General features: G+C 41.0%; 6 protein-coding genes across 9 annotated transcripts; 4 read left to right on the top strand and 2 right to left on the bottom strand.

Moving 5' to 3' along the window:
* The first annotated feature begins 9 nt into the window (after positions 1–9).
* Positions 10–3,576, top strand: LOC107217586 (aarF domain-containing kinase 1). The gene is made up of 10 exons (XM_015655159.2): positions 10–180; positions 303–444; positions 1,250–1,405; positions 1,467–1,604; positions 1,681–1,796; positions 1,869–2,070; positions 2,157–2,417; positions 2,492–2,689; positions 2,773–2,915; positions 3,001–3,576. Exons 1-10 carry the CDS (start codon positions 173–175, stop codon positions 3,218–3,220), a joined length of 1,584 nt encoding a protein of 527 aa, XP_015510645.1. The 5' UTR covers positions 10–172; the 3' UTR covers positions 3,221–3,576.
* Positions 1,266–7,967, bottom strand: LOC107217585 (WD and tetratricopeptide repeats protein 1). 2 transcript variants are annotated; one of them, XM_015655158.2, is made up of 15 exons: positions 7,749–7,967; positions 7,287–7,472; positions 7,045–7,175; positions 6,863–6,974; positions 6,062–6,454; positions 5,856–5,991; positions 5,497–5,685; positions 5,317–5,435; positions 4,978–5,105; positions 4,834–4,914; positions 4,586–4,728; positions 4,311–4,509; positions 3,991–4,183; positions 3,567–3,848; positions 1,266–3,216 (listed from the first exon to the last, which is right to left on the bottom strand). In XM_015655158.2, the coding sequence occupies exons 2-14, from the start codon at positions 7,347–7,349 to the stop codon at positions 3,621–3,623; spliced, it is 2,115 nt and encodes a 704-aa protein (XP_015510644.1). In that variant the 5' UTR covers positions 7,350–7,472; positions 7,749–7,967; the 3' UTR covers positions 1,266–3,216; positions 3,567–3,620. The 2 variants fall into 2 exon arrangements, with proteins under 2 accessions (XP_015510644.1, XP_015510643.1); XM_015655157.2 differs by lacking the exon at positions 7,749–7,967 and having other exon boundaries at positions 7,287–7,741.
* Positions 7,968–8,344: 377 nt separating this feature from the next.
* LOC107217574 (leucine-rich repeat protein 1) lies at positions 8,345–10,637 on the top strand. 2 transcript variants are annotated; one of them, XM_046740036.1, is made up of 6 exons: positions 8,349–8,732; positions 8,786–8,934; positions 9,137–9,673; positions 9,764–9,876; positions 9,941–10,129; positions 10,243–10,637. In XM_046740036.1, exons 2-6 carry the CDS (start codon positions 8,797–8,799, stop codon positions 10,460–10,462), a joined length of 1,197 nt encoding a protein of 398 aa, XP_046595992.1. In that variant the 5' UTR covers positions 8,349–8,732; positions 8,786–8,796; the 3' UTR covers positions 10,463–10,637. The 2 variants fall into 2 exon arrangements, with proteins under 2 accessions (XP_015510630.1, XP_046595992.1); XM_015655144.2 differs by having other exon boundaries at positions 8,345–8,934.
* A 128-nt stretch (positions 10,638–10,765) lies between these two features.
* Positions 10,766–12,720, top strand: LOC107217573 (oligoribonuclease). Its single transcript, XM_015655143.2, has 5 exons — positions 10,766–11,296; positions 11,605–11,672; positions 11,798–11,959; positions 12,044–12,264; positions 12,344–12,720. Exons 1-5 carry the CDS (start codon positions 11,128–11,130, stop codon positions 12,513–12,515), a joined length of 792 nt encoding a protein of 263 aa, XP_015510629.1. The 5' UTR covers positions 10,766–11,127; the 3' UTR covers positions 12,516–12,720.
* Positions 12,721–12,976: 256 nt separating this feature from the next.
* LOC107217595 (ribosome production factor 2 homolog) lies at positions 12,977–14,576 on the top strand. The gene is made up of 5 exons (XM_015655180.2): positions 12,977–13,149; positions 13,241–13,373; positions 13,457–13,896; positions 13,976–14,120; positions 14,207–14,576. Exons 1-5 carry the CDS (start codon positions 13,127–13,129, stop codon positions 14,423–14,425), a joined length of 960 nt encoding a protein of 319 aa, XP_015510666.1. The 5' UTR covers positions 12,977–13,126; the 3' UTR covers positions 14,426–14,576.
* Positions 14,453–17,548, bottom strand: LOC107217593 (adenosine deaminase 2). Of its 2 annotated transcripts, XM_015655179.2 has the most exons (4): positions 16,490–17,548; positions 15,438–15,758; positions 15,101–15,185; positions 14,814–15,018 (listed from the first exon to the last, which is right to left on the bottom strand). In XM_015655179.2, the coding sequence occupies exons 1-4, from the start codon at positions 17,326–17,328 to the stop codon at positions 14,959–14,961; spliced, it is 1,305 nt and encodes a 434-aa protein (XP_015510665.1). In that variant the 5' UTR covers positions 17,329–17,548; the 3' UTR covers positions 14,814–14,958. The 2 variants fall into 2 exon arrangements, with proteins under 2 accessions (XP_015510663.1, XP_015510665.1); XM_015655177.2 differs by having other exon boundaries at positions 14,453–15,185; positions 16,490–17,537.
* Positions 17,549–17,767: the final 219 nt, after the last annotated feature.

The following is a 17,767-nucleotide window of genomic DNA, read 5'->3' as shown; positions in this document are numbered from 1 at the left end:
CATCACAAGTGAAATTGCATGGGGGGTTAGAACAGGGCGGCGGGGAAAGTCAAGTTTGAGGAAAGTTTTCAGAGTTATGCCGTGTGCCGTTGAGTTCACCACAGTTGAGGGACGTTACGGTGAGATAAAGAACGCCATTGTGTGCTCCTGAAAGAACTAATACTGAGGTGCAATGTTGAGGTAATTTTGCGACAGCTGATTGTTAGTTTCTTGACTCCCTGTTTCCTCTCTGATTCTGGTCCACGTGGATTTCTCGGTTCCCAACTTACGTCACCGCGCGCATGCGTCGCTTTCAATTCCAGAACTAGCATCATGTCGAGGCGCCGCTTAGTCACTCTCGCCGCCACTGGAGCCGCTGTCATCGGCACTCTAGCCTCGCTTAGGGCCAACGAATACGATGTAGGAGCGATCGGCGTCGTTCGACTTACGCGAGCTGCACTTACCGTAAGTATGATTGGTATGCGCGCCGATGCGCGGGAAAGGGTGTCACAGAATATTGTAGGAATACAAGCGGAGTACTTGATCCGTATGGAACTAGCAATTCATGGAATATATCTGGCCTGAAATCTATTGAAGTGGTTATGGTTGTAATGTATGTTGGAAACGGAAATTCCGATCCGTTAGATAAACATGTAGGGGTCTTTAAGGAAAGCTTTCACATTCCTTTCTCAGACTTTCTCCTCGGTTTCCCCTACTGAAAATGACCATGTCTTATATCATTTAATGTTATGACAGAAATCAACGTGTACGAATCATCAAATACCGTTGACTATATAATTTTTGATCTAGTATATATGATAATTCATGCTTTCGTAATTTATTACGTGATTTTTTATATATTTTTCTCGAATTTGCAAAATAAATCATGCAATAAATTACATGTTGATTTCAGTCATATCCTCTTATGATTTATCACATGAACATTTTCGGCAGGGTCAGTATCTAATGATTTTTCGTTTGCGTTTGCTTTCGCATTAAAATTATTGGATGATTCCTTACATAAAAAATCCAACAGAGACCCGATAGAGACTGTCGGATTTTTTATGTAGGGTTCTATGAAGAAAAAAAAAACTGCTGTACCATGATAGCGGTATCATCAAATTTTCGGCACACTCTCCATCTTTAAAAGAACCTACTTCCAAGGGCTGTAAGCGCTTTAAAGTCCAACCAAAATGTGTGGCAGTGCAAAATCATTTTTCTTGAGAACAGGAATAGTTTTAATAATAATTCTAGATTTTCATTGTTCTAGGTTTTTCAAATTGGAACACATTACAAAACAAAGCTCTATTCGGGTAAACTTGACAAAGAGTCTCCTGAGTATGCAAAGCTGAAATCTGAAGTGCATTTATACGGTGCTCAAAAACTGCTAGATCTCTGTTGCGCTAACAAGGGTGTCTACATTAAGGTAAGCACCAAATATTTAGCAGTAATGCAACAGCGATGACAATACTAGTTCTATTTTACAGGTGGGGCAGCACATTGGAGCACTGGACTATCTGCTGCCTGCTGAATACGTAAAAACGCTGAGAATATTGCACAGCTCAGCTCCCCAGTCTTCCTTTCCTGATATCCTGACTGTGATAAAAGAGGATTTCAAAAAGGATGTAAGTAGAATATGCATATTTAATCCTTATTTAATGCTTTTCGAGCAGGTATAAACATCTTTCGCATCTATTTTAGGCTTATGAAATATTTAAATCAATTGAATCCGTTCCCTTGGGTACGGCCAGTCTTGCCCAAGTTCACAAAGCCGTGCTTCTCGATGGAAGATCAGTTGCGGTGAAGGTACAGCACAGGTGAGTAAAATTAAGAATGTAACAAATAAGTGTAGCCATCTCAACTTTCATTATCAAAATTGATCTCTTCAGGGCTGTAAAGTCCAACTCTTATGTCGACATCAAGACAATGGCAGCTCTCGTGAAGATCACATCGTGGGTCTTTCCAGACTTTAAGTTTGACTGGATAGTGGACGAATCAAAGAAAAATATACCCCAGGAGCTAGACTTTACCCTTGAGGGAAGAAATGCAGAGAAGGTCAAGAGTCTCTTCAAGGATTTCCATTGGCTTAAGGTCGGAAAGTTGCCATATTTTCTTCGAAATTTTTTCCCAGTTTTACTCCAATATTAACTGTATTTTTTAACAAATTTTATCATCAGGTTCCAAGCATATTCTGGGAGTTCTCATCATCTAGAGTTCTGACAATGGAATTTCTCGAAGGTGGGCACGTTAACGATGTCGACTACCTGAGAGCGCATAACGTGAACCTGTACGAAGTTAGCGGTAAACTCGGGCGGCTCTATAGTCGCATGATATTTGTTGACGGTTTCGTCCACTCCGATCCTCACCCCGGAAATATCTTGATAAGGAAAAGGGATCACGAGGCGGAAATTGTGCTGCTGGATCATGGTTTATACGCAGTAAGCGCTACTTGGCTCCGTTATCGTATGTCCTGAGTGTATTGTCCTATCTTCCGTTTTATTCCCTGTCTCAGACACTTTCTGATCAATTCCGATGGGAGTATGCCAAGCTGTGGCTCGCAATATTGAACGGTGACAGAATACAGATGCGAAAATACGCAGAGACTCTTGGCGTCGGCGATCTATACGGACTCCTTGTTTGTATGGTATCTGGGCGAAGTTGGGATACGATAATGGCGGGTATTCAAAAGACCAAGTTCACCGATAGTGAGGTATGTGATATGGATTTGATTGCTGGTTTGTTCTTGTGCCAATCAGTTGGATCAATTTTACCACCGATTGTTGGAACTTTCAGAGAGAAGCTTTTCAGGAGGAACTTCCCAATGTTCTGCCCCAAATTAGCGAAGTGCTCGAACGAGTTAATAGGCAAATGCTTCTCGTTTTAAAAACCAATGATCTGATGCGGGGCATAGAACACACTCTCAAAACTCAGGCCAGGTAAATCGATCAAAACTCCTCAGCTTATTTCAGGCCAGGAGAGTGGAGCGTCTTTGATATTTTAATTACTATATTTCTTTTCCAGAATGTCTGCATTCATAGAAATGTCGAAATGCTGTGTGCATTCAGTATATGACGAGAAGCAAAAGTCGTGTAAAACCTCACTGTCGAGGTGGCTGGTTTCGTTGGAGAGACAGTGGTCGTTAGTTAGATTATCGGTCTATTACGTGTACCTCGGCGTCATTAATTTCGATCTTCATAAAAGCGTCGAGGCTTTATGGACAAATGAATTTTACAGCTTCTGAAAAAAAATCAATTATTAGCATTAATTATGTCACCGGCTTTATACACTGCCAAGATCGGCGCCCTCATATGCGGTGTGTACTTTTCCGCACATAGAATGTTTTTCTCCGTCTCCGAGATGACAAAGAATTCTTGTGTACATTTGGGACGGCCGAGCGCGGCCACCACAGAGTACAAACTTAGTTAATTTATTTGAATAGTTAATCATTAAAGGAAGAGATGGGTGGTACAGCCGTAATATTTTCATTAAAAATATGAACACAAAATAAACAACTGCCGCGAAAATATCGTGATAAAACTCTGTAATATATATATTGTTATAATAATTGAAACAAATTATACAACAACCTTAATCCTCTGTCATTCTTATTACTCTCATCCGACTGTCTATGGCTTCATCTCTTAACTCTGGCGGCAATTGAGCGGTTGTGATGTCTGTGATGGACTCATTGGTCGCTCACGTTCATCTCCGTCATCGCCCGATTGATCCTGGTTGTGATCCTGTTGCCCGGGAAACCTGTATCCCATGTTCAACAGCATCAATTCAAACGTGTTGCTCTTCATCCTTAATTGATTTGCCGACGCTACATCCTCCAGATTTTCTATAGCTCGCTCGTTCTGGCTCCCATCCTGAATTAGCGGAAAAAAAGCATCATGTTCATCCTAGGAAACTCACTCTCACTTTCATCTTTCTTCCAACAATTGAATTTCTGGATTCCGGTAATTTTCCATCCTCACTCTACCACAAATTTGGTTGATTTTATAGTTTTACCTCTGGGCGAGGACTCCATAGCCGAATAACTGGATCGATACCACTAGTGGCCAGGAGACACGAAGATGGATGTGGTTGAAGGCAATTAACGATGCTTTCATCGCCGCGTAGCACTCTAAGAATATTTGTTGTTTCACGGTCCCATATGAAAAAAGATCCGTCATCAGATCCTGCCACAATGTATTGCCCATCGCTTTTGCACAAAAATGAAATGAATCAGAAGAGTAATTTTTTTTTTTTTGATCCGCTTGCCTACCCAAGGAAATATCCTCTTTCAAGTATTTCATAGACAACAGGTAGATGCCTTCATACTTCCATACCTGCCAAAGAAATTTGCCTCTTTTATGTCAGTCGTCGTATTACAGTGACCACAGAATCGGATATCGTAATCAACGCTGTTTCGTTGCCAGTACAGCTCGTGTGCTGATACACCCTGCGCGACTTGGCCTACGGGAAATTCGACCTCATCCTTGTCCTCTTCTTCTTCAACCTCATCAGTTTCTTCTTCATTGGTTTCCTCTGTGAAGATTACACAACCGAGATTATAAAATATGGATAAAATTTATGGGACAAGTTGTGGACTACAGATACGAACCAGAGCCGAGTGCTTTCTTGATGTCTTTGTACAAAGCCCGGCAAGCTGAGTTTGTTGCAAATTCGGGAAAATTCTGCTGGAAGTTTTTTATCACTTTGTGAGCTTCCGGGGCTCGGTTTAACTCGTAAAGACATCTGGCTAGTCTGGAGAGTGAGAATTGGGTATGAAAAGTAATGATATACAAGGAGGGTTACGGTCCGCTCTACCTTTTGGTAGCGGACGTGCAAGCTGTGGATCACTGTTCTCACCTAAAATGAGCTTTGACGTGTCTTGGATCGAGAAGAATCGTCGTTTGACAGTCCTGAAGCGCTGCATAGATGTCGCCATCCCTGAAACACGGTGTTCATGTACATTTGAAAGATTTTTGAAAACAGTAAGATATGGATAATTACCAGGCACGTTTCATGAAGGATGCAGCTCTATTTGCGTAAAGGACAGCTCCGTGCGGGCACCAAGCTATAGCCTTGTTGTACAAGTTTATCGCCGTTGTATACTTCTGTTTCTGAAAGGCTGTATTTGCCTGCAAAGATCAAACAGAATACGGTGAACCCATGAGAAACAAGTCAAGCGTTTAGAGTGATTTTTCAATTTGGTTAAAAGTGACATTCGGATGGTTTTGAGTCATTAATTTTGGGAATTCTTCTTTATGCACTGTATTCTGCCGATTCGAGGATGTAACAAAACGAGTACAGAATTTGATGGGATTAAATCAACTACCAGGAAAAGCTCACTTCTTCTTTGATGTTCTCAATGTGAATGGGCAGGACCAAAGGGTCATTATGCTTGAAGTAAGTCTCTAGCTGGATTCCCTCATCCCGCTTTTGATCCGAGCACCATTGATCACCGGGCACTATTCATAATTAAAGATTTTAGATGAAACTTAGGTCAACCATGGCACTTATTTCACTCACCCGAATATCGCGTGCCATTCGTCCACTTAGGAAGGAACTTTGAGCTGCTGCCCTTGTTAACGTCGAAGAGATAAATTTGTTCGCCACCCATATTGACGAGAAGGTCATTTCCATCGGCGCTAAATGTGAGATAAGTTGCAGCTAGGCTTCTATTCCTCTTTTGGTCTTGATGCCGCGTTCGCAAGTGGCCTGGAAATACGTTACACATTATTGAATGATGATTTTTATCAAAGCGCTTGACAGCTGAGGTAGCAAATTCCTTGTAATATTTAATCTTTTTTCACTTCTCTCGCTCCTTCTTCCGTTCACAAATTCTATTCAATTGATGCACACTACCTATGGTTCACCGACGAACATACCGGCAACGAAGTACCGAGCACAGCCTAAGGGAATGTTATCGTCTGAGTCGCCTTTTCCAGCACGCTGCAAGTGGGCTTGAGCATCAATTCCCTCCGAGTTTTCATTCACTGCATCGAAATTGGAGGCTGGCGTAGCCTGCGTAAGAGAAGATTATGATTAATAAATGCAAGGTGATGGTTTTATGTTGTCAGTTTCTTGTCTTTACCTGGCAAGTAGATGGTTTGATCATTCTTCTGTCGTACATCCTGACATAGGCATCATTGGCACCGATGGCAATGAGTTCCGGTCTGCGAGCATTAATCGTGATGCATTTTGCTTCGGCGAGACGACCAAGGTGATTGACCAGGTTAATAAGAACTCCCCTTCGGTCCTGGGATGTGCAACTGTGTGGAACCCTTGTGTCATATTGCAATATTAGCCCGTCTTCTCCAGCAGTCCAAAACATGAATGGTACACTTGGCGCTGTTGCGATCCTTTTCACACGACCTTTATGGCAACTACATACTAATATCGTGTCTGAGACTGTGATATCGTGAACACGAATGCAGCAGTCCCCTGCTCCGGTTACCAAAATGCCATCGTTTGATTTTGGCATAAACTAAAATGATCAGAGTTCTATTTTTGCATATGCTGTTAATTTTTTAATTTTAATTAATGGTTCAGGACGTTAACGCAGAGTTGACATTGCCGCATAATTAATCGTGGGACAACTGAGGGTGGAAATTTTATTTTACATCCTTTTTTTTAAATTTAGCCTTAGTAGATATTTTTGAATTTTCTCAAAGCACTGAGAAACTAGCTCATACATTCGCGTCATAAAATTGTGGCAAGAGGATATGGATATTAAATTGACTTTATCTTCTTAACCTTTTTCCTCTGACTAAAATTGTCATATAATAATGGTTATTATTACTTGGGTGGTTGAAAAGGAAAAAAAGAACTACATTATTAATTAAATATTTAACTTGATACAAGATTGGAACATAAGAAAGAAAATAGAAAATACCTTGACAGAAAATATATTTCCACTGTGTCCTGTGCGAAATACCTTTTTCTTTGTATATCTGAACGGATCCCACAGTATGACATGTGTGTCGTCCGAAGCAGACGCAAGAATTCTGTAATAAGAAACATAATTATTGATTGACTGACATTGATGTAAAGTTAATCTTGTGAATAAATACTCACTCCCCGGACTCATTCCATTCCAAACAATTGACACAACCTCCGTGACCCTCAAGCTCTTTTTCTAAACCCAAACGGGCTACCAAATCATCAGTCACCTGCAGTTTTCTTGACAGAGAAGCGGCACAGGATTCCTGTGACAATGGAAAAATATATTGACATTGAATACGTGTATTCAGTTACTTTTTTAGTTTGTGTTGCCACGTCAGATAAATCTGAATTCAAAGAAAGTCGACTTGGCTTACCGACAGTTCTCTTTGACGGACCAGGTCAACAACTCTGGGATTTTCTTTGGAAAACATCTTCATTCTGCTCTGTATATTGCTGTTAGAATTCTGACAGTACAACGTTTTTTAATCAAGATATCTTAAGACGTGAAACATTTGTTTGGATTCCCATGACCGTTCCACTAGACTGAAGGCTGCTTGTGCCTGAATACGACACAATAAAGACGTTAATGACTTTGTATGAATTGTATTTGGTTAGAAAAATTGGCAACTTTTATGGAAAACCTCCGGCGATAGTGGGATTGTCTTTGTTGCCTTTTTAAACGAAATTACGAGCCGGCTGTCAGCGCCGAAGCGGTTTTTCCATTACGTTCAGGCAATCCTGATGTATATCGTGTTATAAACGGATTTTTGACGTTTCAAACCAGTTTAATACATCAATGAACACCATCGGTGACCATAGGGAAAATACAGACATACCGTCAATCGAAAAATTTCGGAACGCAATGCGACATCTGTTCCTTCGTCGTGAATTAAGTTAAACCATTAACCTCTGAAACCCTCTGATAACGCAAGCTTTAATAGGTCAATGAAATCCCATAGTTATGTGTTATGTCAGAAAATTGATGTAAAGGAAACTTTCCAGCAACGACACAGAGCGACACAGCGACACTGTGTCGAACATGGTGCTTTCCAACAACGACACAGAACGACACAGTCGGACACAGCTGCGGAGCATGGTTGGACACTGTGTCGGATTCACTGCTGCCAATTTTTTAGTTAGAGATTTTATTTTCGACGCATGGTATTGTTTATATTTATTTATTAAATACAATGATCTACACGCGTTTCACAAATTTTTTTTTTTTTCCTGGAGCGCTCAGTGTTCCTAGATTTTTCGTATAATGCATGAGCGGACTCTAGTGACTGAATTAAGAACCTCAAAGCGTTCCAACAAGCACCAAGGCACAGTGTTCAACCGTGTAACACAGTGTCACACTGTGTTTCCTTGCTGGAAAGCTCCCAAAAAGAATGCGGCCTTTGGAGACGAACATGCGAATAGTGAGAAAAATGTTAGTTTTCTCCAGAACGGTGTTTTCAGATACTGCATTGAAAAGCAGCGCTCTGATTCGCTATTGATGAGCGTTAAATATCCACTTCACCCATGTGACGAACCAATGACGGTGCTGCTTTTCCGACTGGCCGCGCTAGTCTTCGGAAAAGCGATGCGCTGATAGGCTACCGGCGAAAATGGAAAATTGTAATATAAATATTTAAACACGCGATTGATTCAATAAGTATGTGATTTTATATGTCACGCGCCCAGAGGTTTCTGATTGAAGTCTGTTTACAAAACATTAGGTTTTAGGCTATGATTTGACCTCTGCTTCGATGGAATGAATGAAAAAAGCGATCGAATAGGTTTAAGATAACGAAAGGCTAGGACTGCCGTACGATCGAAAAGTAAGTGAATCTAAGAAAATAAAGAATGAGGTTAATTTGCACTGTCAAAGTAGATGCGAGTCGCATGTGTCCTGGAGCCATCCGGACCGGCATACAACGGCCGCGTGCTTCTACTTTGTCCTTCGGACGGCGGCCAAACCACAAGGACGAAATATGCCTGCTCCTGCAGTCCGCTCAGGACACAAAGGGGATGAGGTATAATGTAAGATATGAGATCCCATTACTCAACTTTAATAAAAGAGAATTTCTGATGCATGTTTTAGTACGATAATTCAGCTTCGGTTTTACAGGTAAGATTTTACAACATCGCATACTAGAGCTGAATTACGAGCAATGTACTGAAACTGTGCGTCATCAAAATTTTCACATAGTGAATGTAATTGATACCATTATTACTTATGCAGGTGGTTGGCAACATAGTGCATATATTCACAAAATTTATCAACGAAGGAAAATGCACAATACGTTTAAAAGAGCCGGCTCATGACTTGATAATTCAAGCGGACGCGCTTCTACTGAAGAGCTTTCTGCGTGTCATCAAACTGGCCTTTGTCAAGAATTCCTTTGAGCCAGTGCTCAAAGTGCCAGTCCTGAACGAGAAGTACTTTCGGCCTAAGATCCAGACCAAATGCTTTGTTACGACAAATGCAGAATACCCGACACTCCAGGGTTTTCCTCGTACCACTCAGCATCTCTCTATTGTCGATCTTCAGAAAAAATCTTTCGATCGTCAGATCCTTCGACTCAACCAGCTCCGCTCCTTAGACTTATCTAAGAACTGCATACGTAGCCTGCCTGTGGAGCTTGGCTCCCTTCCTAACCTTGCAGAGCTTTGCCTTGCTGAAAATCAGCTTGGAAAATCACCTCCCAAGTCATGGGCATGGTTGAACGGACATGCGATGAAAAAAAATTTGATCACCTTGGACCTTGGAAGAAATGAGGTGATTTTTTATTTTTTTTTGTAAGAAAAACTTTTTCCAGAGTCTCGACTGCTAATGATTATTGTTTCTACACGTTTCTTACTTTTTCAGCTCAGATGGATACCGCCATATATTGGGAAATTAATTGCTCTACGGACACTGAGTCTCAATCATAACCTGCTTTCATCACTACCATTCAATATTGGCTTTTTGTCTAGTTTAAGGTGGGCATTCAAAGTATTCTTTAGGTGATTATTTATTTCAGGATATTTTGTGTCCCTTGTACAGATTCTTCAGTCTCCAGGAAAATTTACTTGACATGCTCCCTGGAAGCGTACAACGATTACATTTAGAAACTATCGACGTTTCTGGAAATACCTTTAACCCGCAAGGATTCGAGGGATGTAAAATTGATCCGTATAAATTAGATGTACCTGACCTCGTCGAAATCGCGGCTAAGGCTGTTCTCAGATCAAGGTAAATTTATATTACAAATAACTAGCGGAATTAGTATTTGAAATATAAATCATCAATAAATATTCATGCATTTTTAATTAAATTATTTGCTAAATCACCAATTTTGTTGTTAGACTGAGGTATGGCCCCGAGACAATACCCCGAGGACTTGTTAAATATCTCGACGAAGCCCTTTACTGCGAATGCGGCGAGGCATGCTTCAATTATCATCTTCGCTCCATTATAATGTTCGACCTTCGCGCAATTGCCGAAAAATGCGTGTTGTCAATGGATCCTCGCATTCCGTTGCGATGCATTTTCTGCTCCGAACGTTGCAGGTATAGACGGCATTGACCGAAGATTAGCTGTATGTGTCAGTCTTGTTGACAAGATGATCTGGACTGGAGTCGTTCCGCCACCCTCTTCGTGTGTTCATTTACTCTGGTGAATTCACCACGAACTGTCGATAAATTTCTTACTGTATTGTTTTGTAAGATTTTTTGTCGCAACTAAAGTTTGATGTTGCGAGGTTTGGTTGTGATTTTTGTTTTTTTGCAAGCAGGCTACCTGGTGCGTTTTTTTTGTGCACATTTATCTTCGATTTCCCGCTTTTCAGAGATATTGACTTCTGTAATTTTAGTTATTTAAGAGTACAGTGTTGGCAACTTTGCTATATCAGCTGGCTTGAACCGTTTTTCATTGGCTAATCTAAGTGCGATTTTCCAAACATCTAGCTTCTGTTATTGGTTGAAAACTGAAAAGCAAACTCAGCGGTGAAATATAGAAATATATTTCGGTGGTACACGCCGATTGCAGCTAGTGAAATATATATTGCTAGCGTCCATCATAGTGTGAATTCTTTACACTATGGCGTCCGTCATGTAATATGGGACGGCACATACGTAATATCTATACGTATGTATATACCGAAGTTTTCTCCTGATGTCTGAACGGTGCATTATCAACAACTCGAAATAACCTACAAGCCACGGGCTGATATTCTACTGTAAAAAACGCAAATGTATGTCATACAGCGCGGCCTACAGCGCTCCTTGCATGGCAAAGACTTCCTTTCAGCCACATGGAGCATGCTGCGCTACAATTTCGACAAATCCACTCATCCGAGTAGGTGCGCGTCTCCAAGCGTAGACGAAGCATCCGCGCTGTTTTCCACTTCGGCATTTTTCGGTAAATAACATTAAAACAATGGTAGTTTCGTTATCGGTGAATTGTTGTCAATTTGTCGTGGCATTTGTCAGAATGTATTTTATGAATTATGTATTGTAAGAAATTTATCAGTAATTTAGGAGAACGTTCTGAGTATGTTCAAAATAAAGAAATTTTGCAATTATTTACGCAATTTTATTTTTCACGTACTGCCATCTACAATTGAGTTGGCTCATATATTTTTCATAAAATCGCGTCTCACAGTTCTTCTAATGTAAATTTGCTATTAATATATTCAACAACGTATTTCATGTACCACATTATTTCAGACACTGCTAACAAGAACAGCTCAAAAAAAATAACCATGGACGATCGATTGGTTTGGATTGATATGGAAGTATGTATTCCAAATTTACATATTTTATTTTACAAGAATAAAAACGCATATCTTGATCTCGTGTCAAATTTTTAGAGAAAAAAAAATCACCATTCCCAGTCCACAACGATTTTCATCTGTTTCAGATGACTGGGCTAAATGTAGAAAAGTGCCACATAATGGAAATTGCTTGTCTCATCAGTGACTCCAATCTTAACATTGTTAGCGACGATTTCCATGTTGTAGTACATCAGCCAGACGATATTCTTGAGGCCATGAATGACTGGTGCATAGCTCAGCATGCCAAGGTAGCGCGGAGTAACTAGCAAAGAAGCGCAAGAATTCTTAAACAAAATAAGCATAGCAACCAACAAATGACTTTGATATTTCAGACTGGTTTGACCGCCGAGTCTCGCGCCAGTAAGATTTCATTGCGAGAAGCTGAAGAGCTTACACTAGAATTTTTAAAGACCAACGTACCTGAGAAACTGTGTCCTGTAGCAGGAAACAGCGTGTGGATGGATCGGGTGTTCATTCAAAAGTATCTGCCTCTTGTAGACAATTACGTGCATTACAGGATCATCGACGTTTCGACTATCAAGGAACTCATGAGGTGATTTGTCGATTTTCATTGCTCACGTTTTTTTATCATATTAATTAGTTATTGTTCTTCCTTTTATGTTACTTTTTAGACGATGGTGTCCTAATCAATATGCCCGTGTACCCGCCAAGAAGTTCAACCATCGAGCCCTTGACGATATTAAAGAGAGTATAAATGAACTCAAGTATTACAAATCTCAGTTATTTGATGTTGCAAATTTAACGCGCATTCTAGAACGACCGGAAAATTCTGAGGACCGATAACATTCACAGAATGTACATACATCGTTTATCTGCAATTAGAAATTGCAACAATATTCTTGCAGCAGTTAATAATCTGATTATACAGTTAATTTAAATTCTGACGACAACAATTCTCTTTTATTTATTTACAGAGACAGAGTGATACAAAATTGAAACCACACTGTGTACATATACTCAATTTAAATAAATGAATTTTAAAATCCAATATCCTTAAGTTTCTGGGTATTTCTCTATAATTTGACAATAAAATTCATGATTTTCGAAGATTTCCAGCCCCATGGTTAATCTCAGAAAGTTTCAAGAATTTGAATGTTTCCCAATTATTTGGTCATTTCGATTTTCAGAAATACCACCAATTTACACCCGGAAATTCCGCGCTTCTCGTCTATTTTCTTTTCACATCAAGTTTCTATGAGTATACCGTTAGCTAGGTTAGACCCCTATGATTTGCGCATGCGCATGGTGAATCGAACGTGCTACACGTGTTTGAATGAAGCTAGGCCAGATCGTAACGTAATATAACCTCTAAGTACAAGAAATATATTAATTCTTAAAAAACTTGGTAAATTTGACCAGAGATTACAAGTGCCTGTGAATGTTAGTCTTGAAGGATGCCGGTGATACAAAGGGTCGTGTAAGTATGAATCGATGTCGGCGTTCAATCTGTCCCGGAAACTCGTGCAAGCAAATATAACCTATAATATATCGGATATTTTTTCTTTCAGTAAACCAAAAACACGGAAAGGAAAAAAGGCACTACTGAGTAGAGAGCCCAAAATCATAGAAGATGCGAAACAAACTTTGTTCATTAAGGGGAGCCGTAGTAGCGAGACTCTCAACAGTTGCGTGAAGGATTTGGTGAGCACTAGCGTCACTACTTTTCTTATGCTGCTAATTTTCATCAATGGTTATGATTGTTGTCAATTTTGCATATTTCTCAGTACGACTTGAAAAAACCAGATGCTAGGATGATGCAGAAAAAAAACAATATTCTGCCGTTCGAGGACGTTACACCGTTGGAACAGTTTTCCAGAAAACTGAGCTCCTCTCTCTTTGTCTTTACTTCCCACAATAAAAAGCATCCCAATAGTCTCATAGTTGGTAGAATGTTTGACAACAGTTTACTTGACATGGTTGAGTTCGGGGTCCAGGAATACGAAGGTCTTGCAAAGTTTAAAGTAGATAAAGTTTCCATGGGGATTAAACCGATCCTCATCTTCAACGGCGAACTGTTTGAGCACAATCGGGACTATTCTAGGATCAAGAGTCTTTTAGTAGATTTATTCCAGCGTGATAATGTTGAGAATATCAGATTGCAGGGGCTTGAACATACACTCAGTTTCACCGCTATAGATAATAAAATACAAGTACGGAGTTACAGGTACGTTGTATGAAATGAGAAGATATTTTGAATTGTTCAGTACACCTTTCCAAACATCAATTTATCTCCAAACCCACAGAATACTTTTGAAGAAATCTGGAAGCAGGATACCCAGGATCGAGTTAGAGGAGATTGGTCCACGTATGGAGTTAATTGTAAGACGCACAAAATTGGCTTCTGATGACCTGTACAAGCAGGCATGCAAGAAACCCAAGGAACTCAAGGTAAGCTTCTATGTTCTATAACTTGTCTGCGGGTTTATCTTATTGCTGGTGCACGTATTATCTCGACTTTTTATATCCCTTAATAGGTCAAAAAGAAAAAGAATATTTCTAAGGACACTTTGGGCACAATGCACGGAAAGATTCATATGGGCAAACAGAGGATACAGTCAATACAGACAAGGAAAATGAAGGGTCTTAAGAAAACGATGGGTGAAAAAAAGGCTGAGCGGAAAAGGAGGTCAAACCAAGAGGATGGAATGGAAGCAAAAAGAAGTAGAACCGACGGTGATGCCGTCGAGGGATAATAGATGCAAAATTCGACACATACTTGATTACTTGTGTTAATTTCAGTGATTTAATACTGATCAATACTTGACAATTCATGAATACATCTTATATGTACTGGTATATAAGGAGGGCCAGTAAGAAAATAGAGCGTAATTATTTTTAAAATTATCACGAACGTCACAAAATTTGGCTTTTCTTAGTGCTCGTGTACGAGAAGTTACCCTTTAATCGGCCTTTCGGTCCGTTTCAGACGAGCTAGGTAACGTACACAAAGTGTTGAAGATATAATACTTGATGCTTCCCCTCCCCTGCCCCCAATCTAAGGGATTGATATTTGCGTATCACGTGGGAACGAAGTCAACTTCGCAACTCCGTTTCGAACGCGATACAATCGAATATTCATACGTCATGTCTGTGATGAACTTCGCCCATTTTTCCGTCCATATTTCGTAAGCGCGGACCTTCTCCTCGTCTGGCATCGCGCTGTATTTTATAGAATTTAAGGCGAGCTGCTTCAGCGCCCGAATATCGGCGGAGCGTGACATTATGCCTACGAAAGCCTCGTAGAAGTCGTAGCTGAGACCGCGCGCGCCCCAAAGTCCAGGATCGTCTGCTGACAGAACGACAGGATAATCTCGAGCGAACAAAAAGCTTGCCGGATGATTTCGCATATCTCCAACTAGCGTGAGAACCTGGTTTGAGATCGGATTCACTTCGATTGCCACTTCACGCTCCACTGCCAGCTCTAAGACCCTCGGGTGCTTCAGCAATGCATATCTGAAATAATGGAAGAAGTCTTAAAGGCTGCTAAGAAAGGTTTACAATGAGGTACTGTGACCTCAGCGAACGTTGAAACGAAAAAACGTAGAAGATCCCGTAAGAGTTACATCTTTGAGTTTCCTTCGTGGGATTAAACCGTTCGAGTTCCATGATACTTACACGAAAGGTCCCATAGAAAAAAACCCATTGAAATGTAAACGTTCCAAAATCGATACACTTCTAAATTTATGTAGATAAAATTTATTTTACCCGTGACCGATTCTTGTCGCGTTGAGGAGGATAGCGTCAATCAGGTTTTCATCCGTGCTCAGACCGTTCCAATTTGTCTCACCGGCGTGGAGGAAGAGTCGGATGCTCGGAGAGACAGCCCTAAGCTTATCAACGAATCGGGCAAGCGGTTCACCCTTCTCCTCCTGGCCGACAAGGTCGAAACCTATCACGAAATCGGGGAATTCTTTCCGAAGTGCAGCAAAGGTGGTAAGATAATCATCCATCTGTCTATCATTCGCGTTTCTCAGAGGGGCATAAATTAGTCTAGTACCGATGAAGTCTGGGTGATTTTTGACGAACCTTGAAGAGTTGGAAACGGAAGTATAAGTAATGCGATTGTGGTTTGCAGCCAGCGTGCGACATTTTACTTGTTAGGGATAAAACTACCAGTGGTGATTTTTCCATAAATATGGAGGACTTGTTCAGGAAAAAAAAGTCTAAAATTGCACTTCATCTCCAATAACACACCCTTGATTTTTGTTCACAAAATTACCAAATGTTCTTGGGTCAAACTTTAATTTCTAAAATGATTTCTCTGCATCGGCATATGTCGTTGCTGAATTATCACCTCTGACAAGGTTTTAAAATTTCTACCCTTAGCTGCAGAATACATCATAATTCTTTGAAAACTAATAGAACGTGTGTTATTGGAGATCAGATACAACTTTATACATTTGTCTAGCAGCATAAGTGCGTTTTTAACCACTGCAGTTTTCTTTTTTGTTCGGCAGAATGGTCGTTTAAAGTCTCAGCGTTACTATTACGTGAGACTTTACGACGTGAGGTAAAGATTGCAAGTTATAGCCTTGTGAGAACCATGAAGATGAAAAAAAATGGATAAAATTTGTTTCTCACACGTGGATGGCTGGGAGAATGTAAAAAAAAGTTAGCATCTTATTTCGAGCAGCACTAAAACATGGAAAAGGTCGAAGTCTAAACGGAGTGAGTATCAACCGTTGGCCGAAACGTTGTGGAATGCCCTATAGACACCATATATTTATAATGGCGCCATAATTCTGGAAAAATCCTACCGTTCGGTCGTCTCCTTATACAGACGAGCAACCTCGATAGGGCCATATTGGTTCCCGTCAAGATCATAGAGAGTAGGAAGAGTGCTGCGCAGCTCGAGATAGAGTACATTGTCATCATAGAGCTCGTAAAGTCCTTGATAGTAGTAGTCTTCGTAAACGGGCAAGTAAGTGAGCATTGGTTCGATGGTAATGAAGATATTTTGAAATGCGATCCAGGCAACGTTTACGTTTGGATAGGCTTTAGCTGGGTCAGGGACTATCATGGTCATGGCCTGACGAATGCGAGTGTCAACTTCATCTTTTATGCTGCTATTCGCTCTGAGATCTGCGAGCAGCTCCCATCCTTCGGAAGAAGCGCACGTAACTTTTTTGTCCGCCACACGGCGGAACCTGAACTGAAATGAACCGTCAGCGGGTCGACAAACGTAGAGATCGTCGCGGAAGGTGATGTTCTCGAAGACGAAGTCGGCCGAGGTGAGCGCCGTATCGTGAATATGGAGTGCGGCGCCCTTCGGCATCTTCTCGATGATCTGGAAGGTCGAGGAACCCCGAACCTCGTCGACAACCGTGAGAAAGTTCCGAGCCGGCAAGAAGCTGCTTGGGTCAACGAAGCCTTCGTCTACTTCCTCCTCCTTTGCCGCCATTAGGATGTTGTTCGCTGCTCGCTCTCCGTACTCGAAATGCATCCGCCCACCCAGCGAAACCTGAGATTCCTCGATCAGGAATCGACTTCGTTGTGCCCAGTAGTTGTCATCGGAACTTGGCTCGGAGGCCGGCGCCCCTATGCTCGTGCCAATGAATATGCAGAGCGAAAGACATCGCCACCATAGTCCATTCATCGTTGTTCAAGACCTGCGGTCGGATTCGCAGAGATAAGGAGAGACCGGAGGTTGAATTCCTTCGTCGGTAAACGCTCGACGGCAACTGAGCCCCGGGAGTCCAACGGTTTGTTGGTTTTGACCACTGACTCGTGACCTTGGCGCCGCATCCAACTAGCTAAAATATCAACGAATCGTTTTGTACGCGGGTTATACGCGATGCTTCGCGCAACACGGGTTTGATTAAACATCTGCTCATATCTCCCGAGCACGCTAAAGTCTAATCAGAAGAACGATAGCCGTTCGATCTTGACGTATGATCTATGGACGTAATAATTTTGTATGCTGTACATGTAATCTTGATGTCTTTTTTATGCTGTACACGTCAATGTGCCAATTGTAGGACGTTATTGTTGATCGGTTCACGATAATCGACATGTGGCAACAATTCTGTCATGAT

Source organism: Neodiprion lecontei, chromosome 5 (genome assembly GCF_021901455.1).
Source record: "Neodiprion lecontei isolate iyNeoLeco1 chromosome 5, iyNeoLeco1.1, whole genome shotgun sequence".
Lineage (NCBI taxonomy): Eukaryota > Metazoa > Arthropoda > Insecta > Hymenoptera > Diprionidae > Neodiprion > Neodiprion lecontei.
Note: the sequence above shows the minus strand (reverse complement) of the source record. Positions and strands in the feature narration are given on the sequence as shown.

Coding starts and splice junctions, on each gene's coding strand:
- LOC107217586 (XM_015655159.2), top strand. Junction 1,605..1,680: donor AAGAGGATTTCAAAAAGGAT/GTAAGTAGAATA, acceptor CATCTATTTTAG/GCTTATGAAATATTTAAATC. Junction 2,916..3,000: donor ACTCTCAAAACTCAGGCCAG/GTAAATCGATCA, acceptor TTTCTTTTCCAG/AATGTCTGCATTCATAGAAA.
- LOC107217585 (XM_015655158.2), bottom strand. CDS start 7,349: ATGAAGATGTTTTCCAAAGAAAATCCCAGAGTTGTTGACCTGGTCCGT. Junction 5,686..5,855: donor TGCTCGGTACTTCGTTGCCG/GTATGTTCGTCG, acceptor ACGTATTTCCAG/GCCACTTGCGAACGCGGCAT. Junction 4,915..4,977: donor TCCTTCATGAAACGTGCCTG/GTAATTATCCAT, acceptor ACCGTGTTTCAG/GGATGGCGACATCTATGCAG.
- LOC107217574 (XM_015655144.2), top strand. CDS start 8,758: ATGAGGTTAATTTGCACTGTCAAAGTAGATGCGAGTCGCATGTGTCCT. Junction 9,674..9,763: donor TGGACCTTGGAAGAAATGAG/GTGATTTTTTAT, acceptor TTACTTTTTCAG/CTCAGATGGATACCGCCATA. Junction 10,130..10,242: donor AAGGCTGTTCTCAGATCAAG/GTAAATTTATAT, acceptor TTTTGTTGTTAG/ACTGAGGTATGGCCCCGAGA.
- LOC107217573 (XM_015655143.2), top strand. CDS start 11,128: ATGTATGTCATACAGCGCGGCCTACAGCGCTCCTTGCATGGCAAAGAC. Junction 11,673..11,797: donor TGGTTTGGATTGATATGGAA/GTATGTATTCCA, acceptor CATCTGTTTCAG/ATGACTGGGCTAAATGTAGA. Junction 11,960..12,043: donor GCATAGCTCAGCATGCCAAG/GTAGCGCGGAGT, acceptor TTGATATTTCAG/ACTGGTTTGACCGCCGAGTC.
- LOC107217595 (XM_015655180.2), top strand. CDS start 13,127: ATGCCGGTGATACAAAGGGTCGT. Junction 13,150..13,240: donor CCGGTGATACAAAGGGTCGT/GTAAGTATGAAT, acceptor TTTTTCTTTCAG/TAAACCAAAAACACGGAAAG. Junction 13,897..13,975: donor ATACAAGTACGGAGTTACAG/GTACGTTGTATG, acceptor CCAAACCCACAG/AATACTTTTGAAGAAATCTG.
- LOC107217593 (XM_015655177.2), bottom strand. CDS start 17,328: ATGAATGGACTATGGTGGCGATGTCTTTCGCTCTGCATATTCATTGGC. Junction 15,759..16,489: donor TATAAGGAGACGACCGAACG/GTAGGATTTTTC, acceptor CAACTCTTCAAG/GTTCGTCAAAAATCACCCAG. Junction 15,186..15,437: donor GCGACAAGAATCGGTCACGG/GTAAAATAAATT, acceptor CCATTATTTCAG/ATATGCATTGCTGAAGCACC.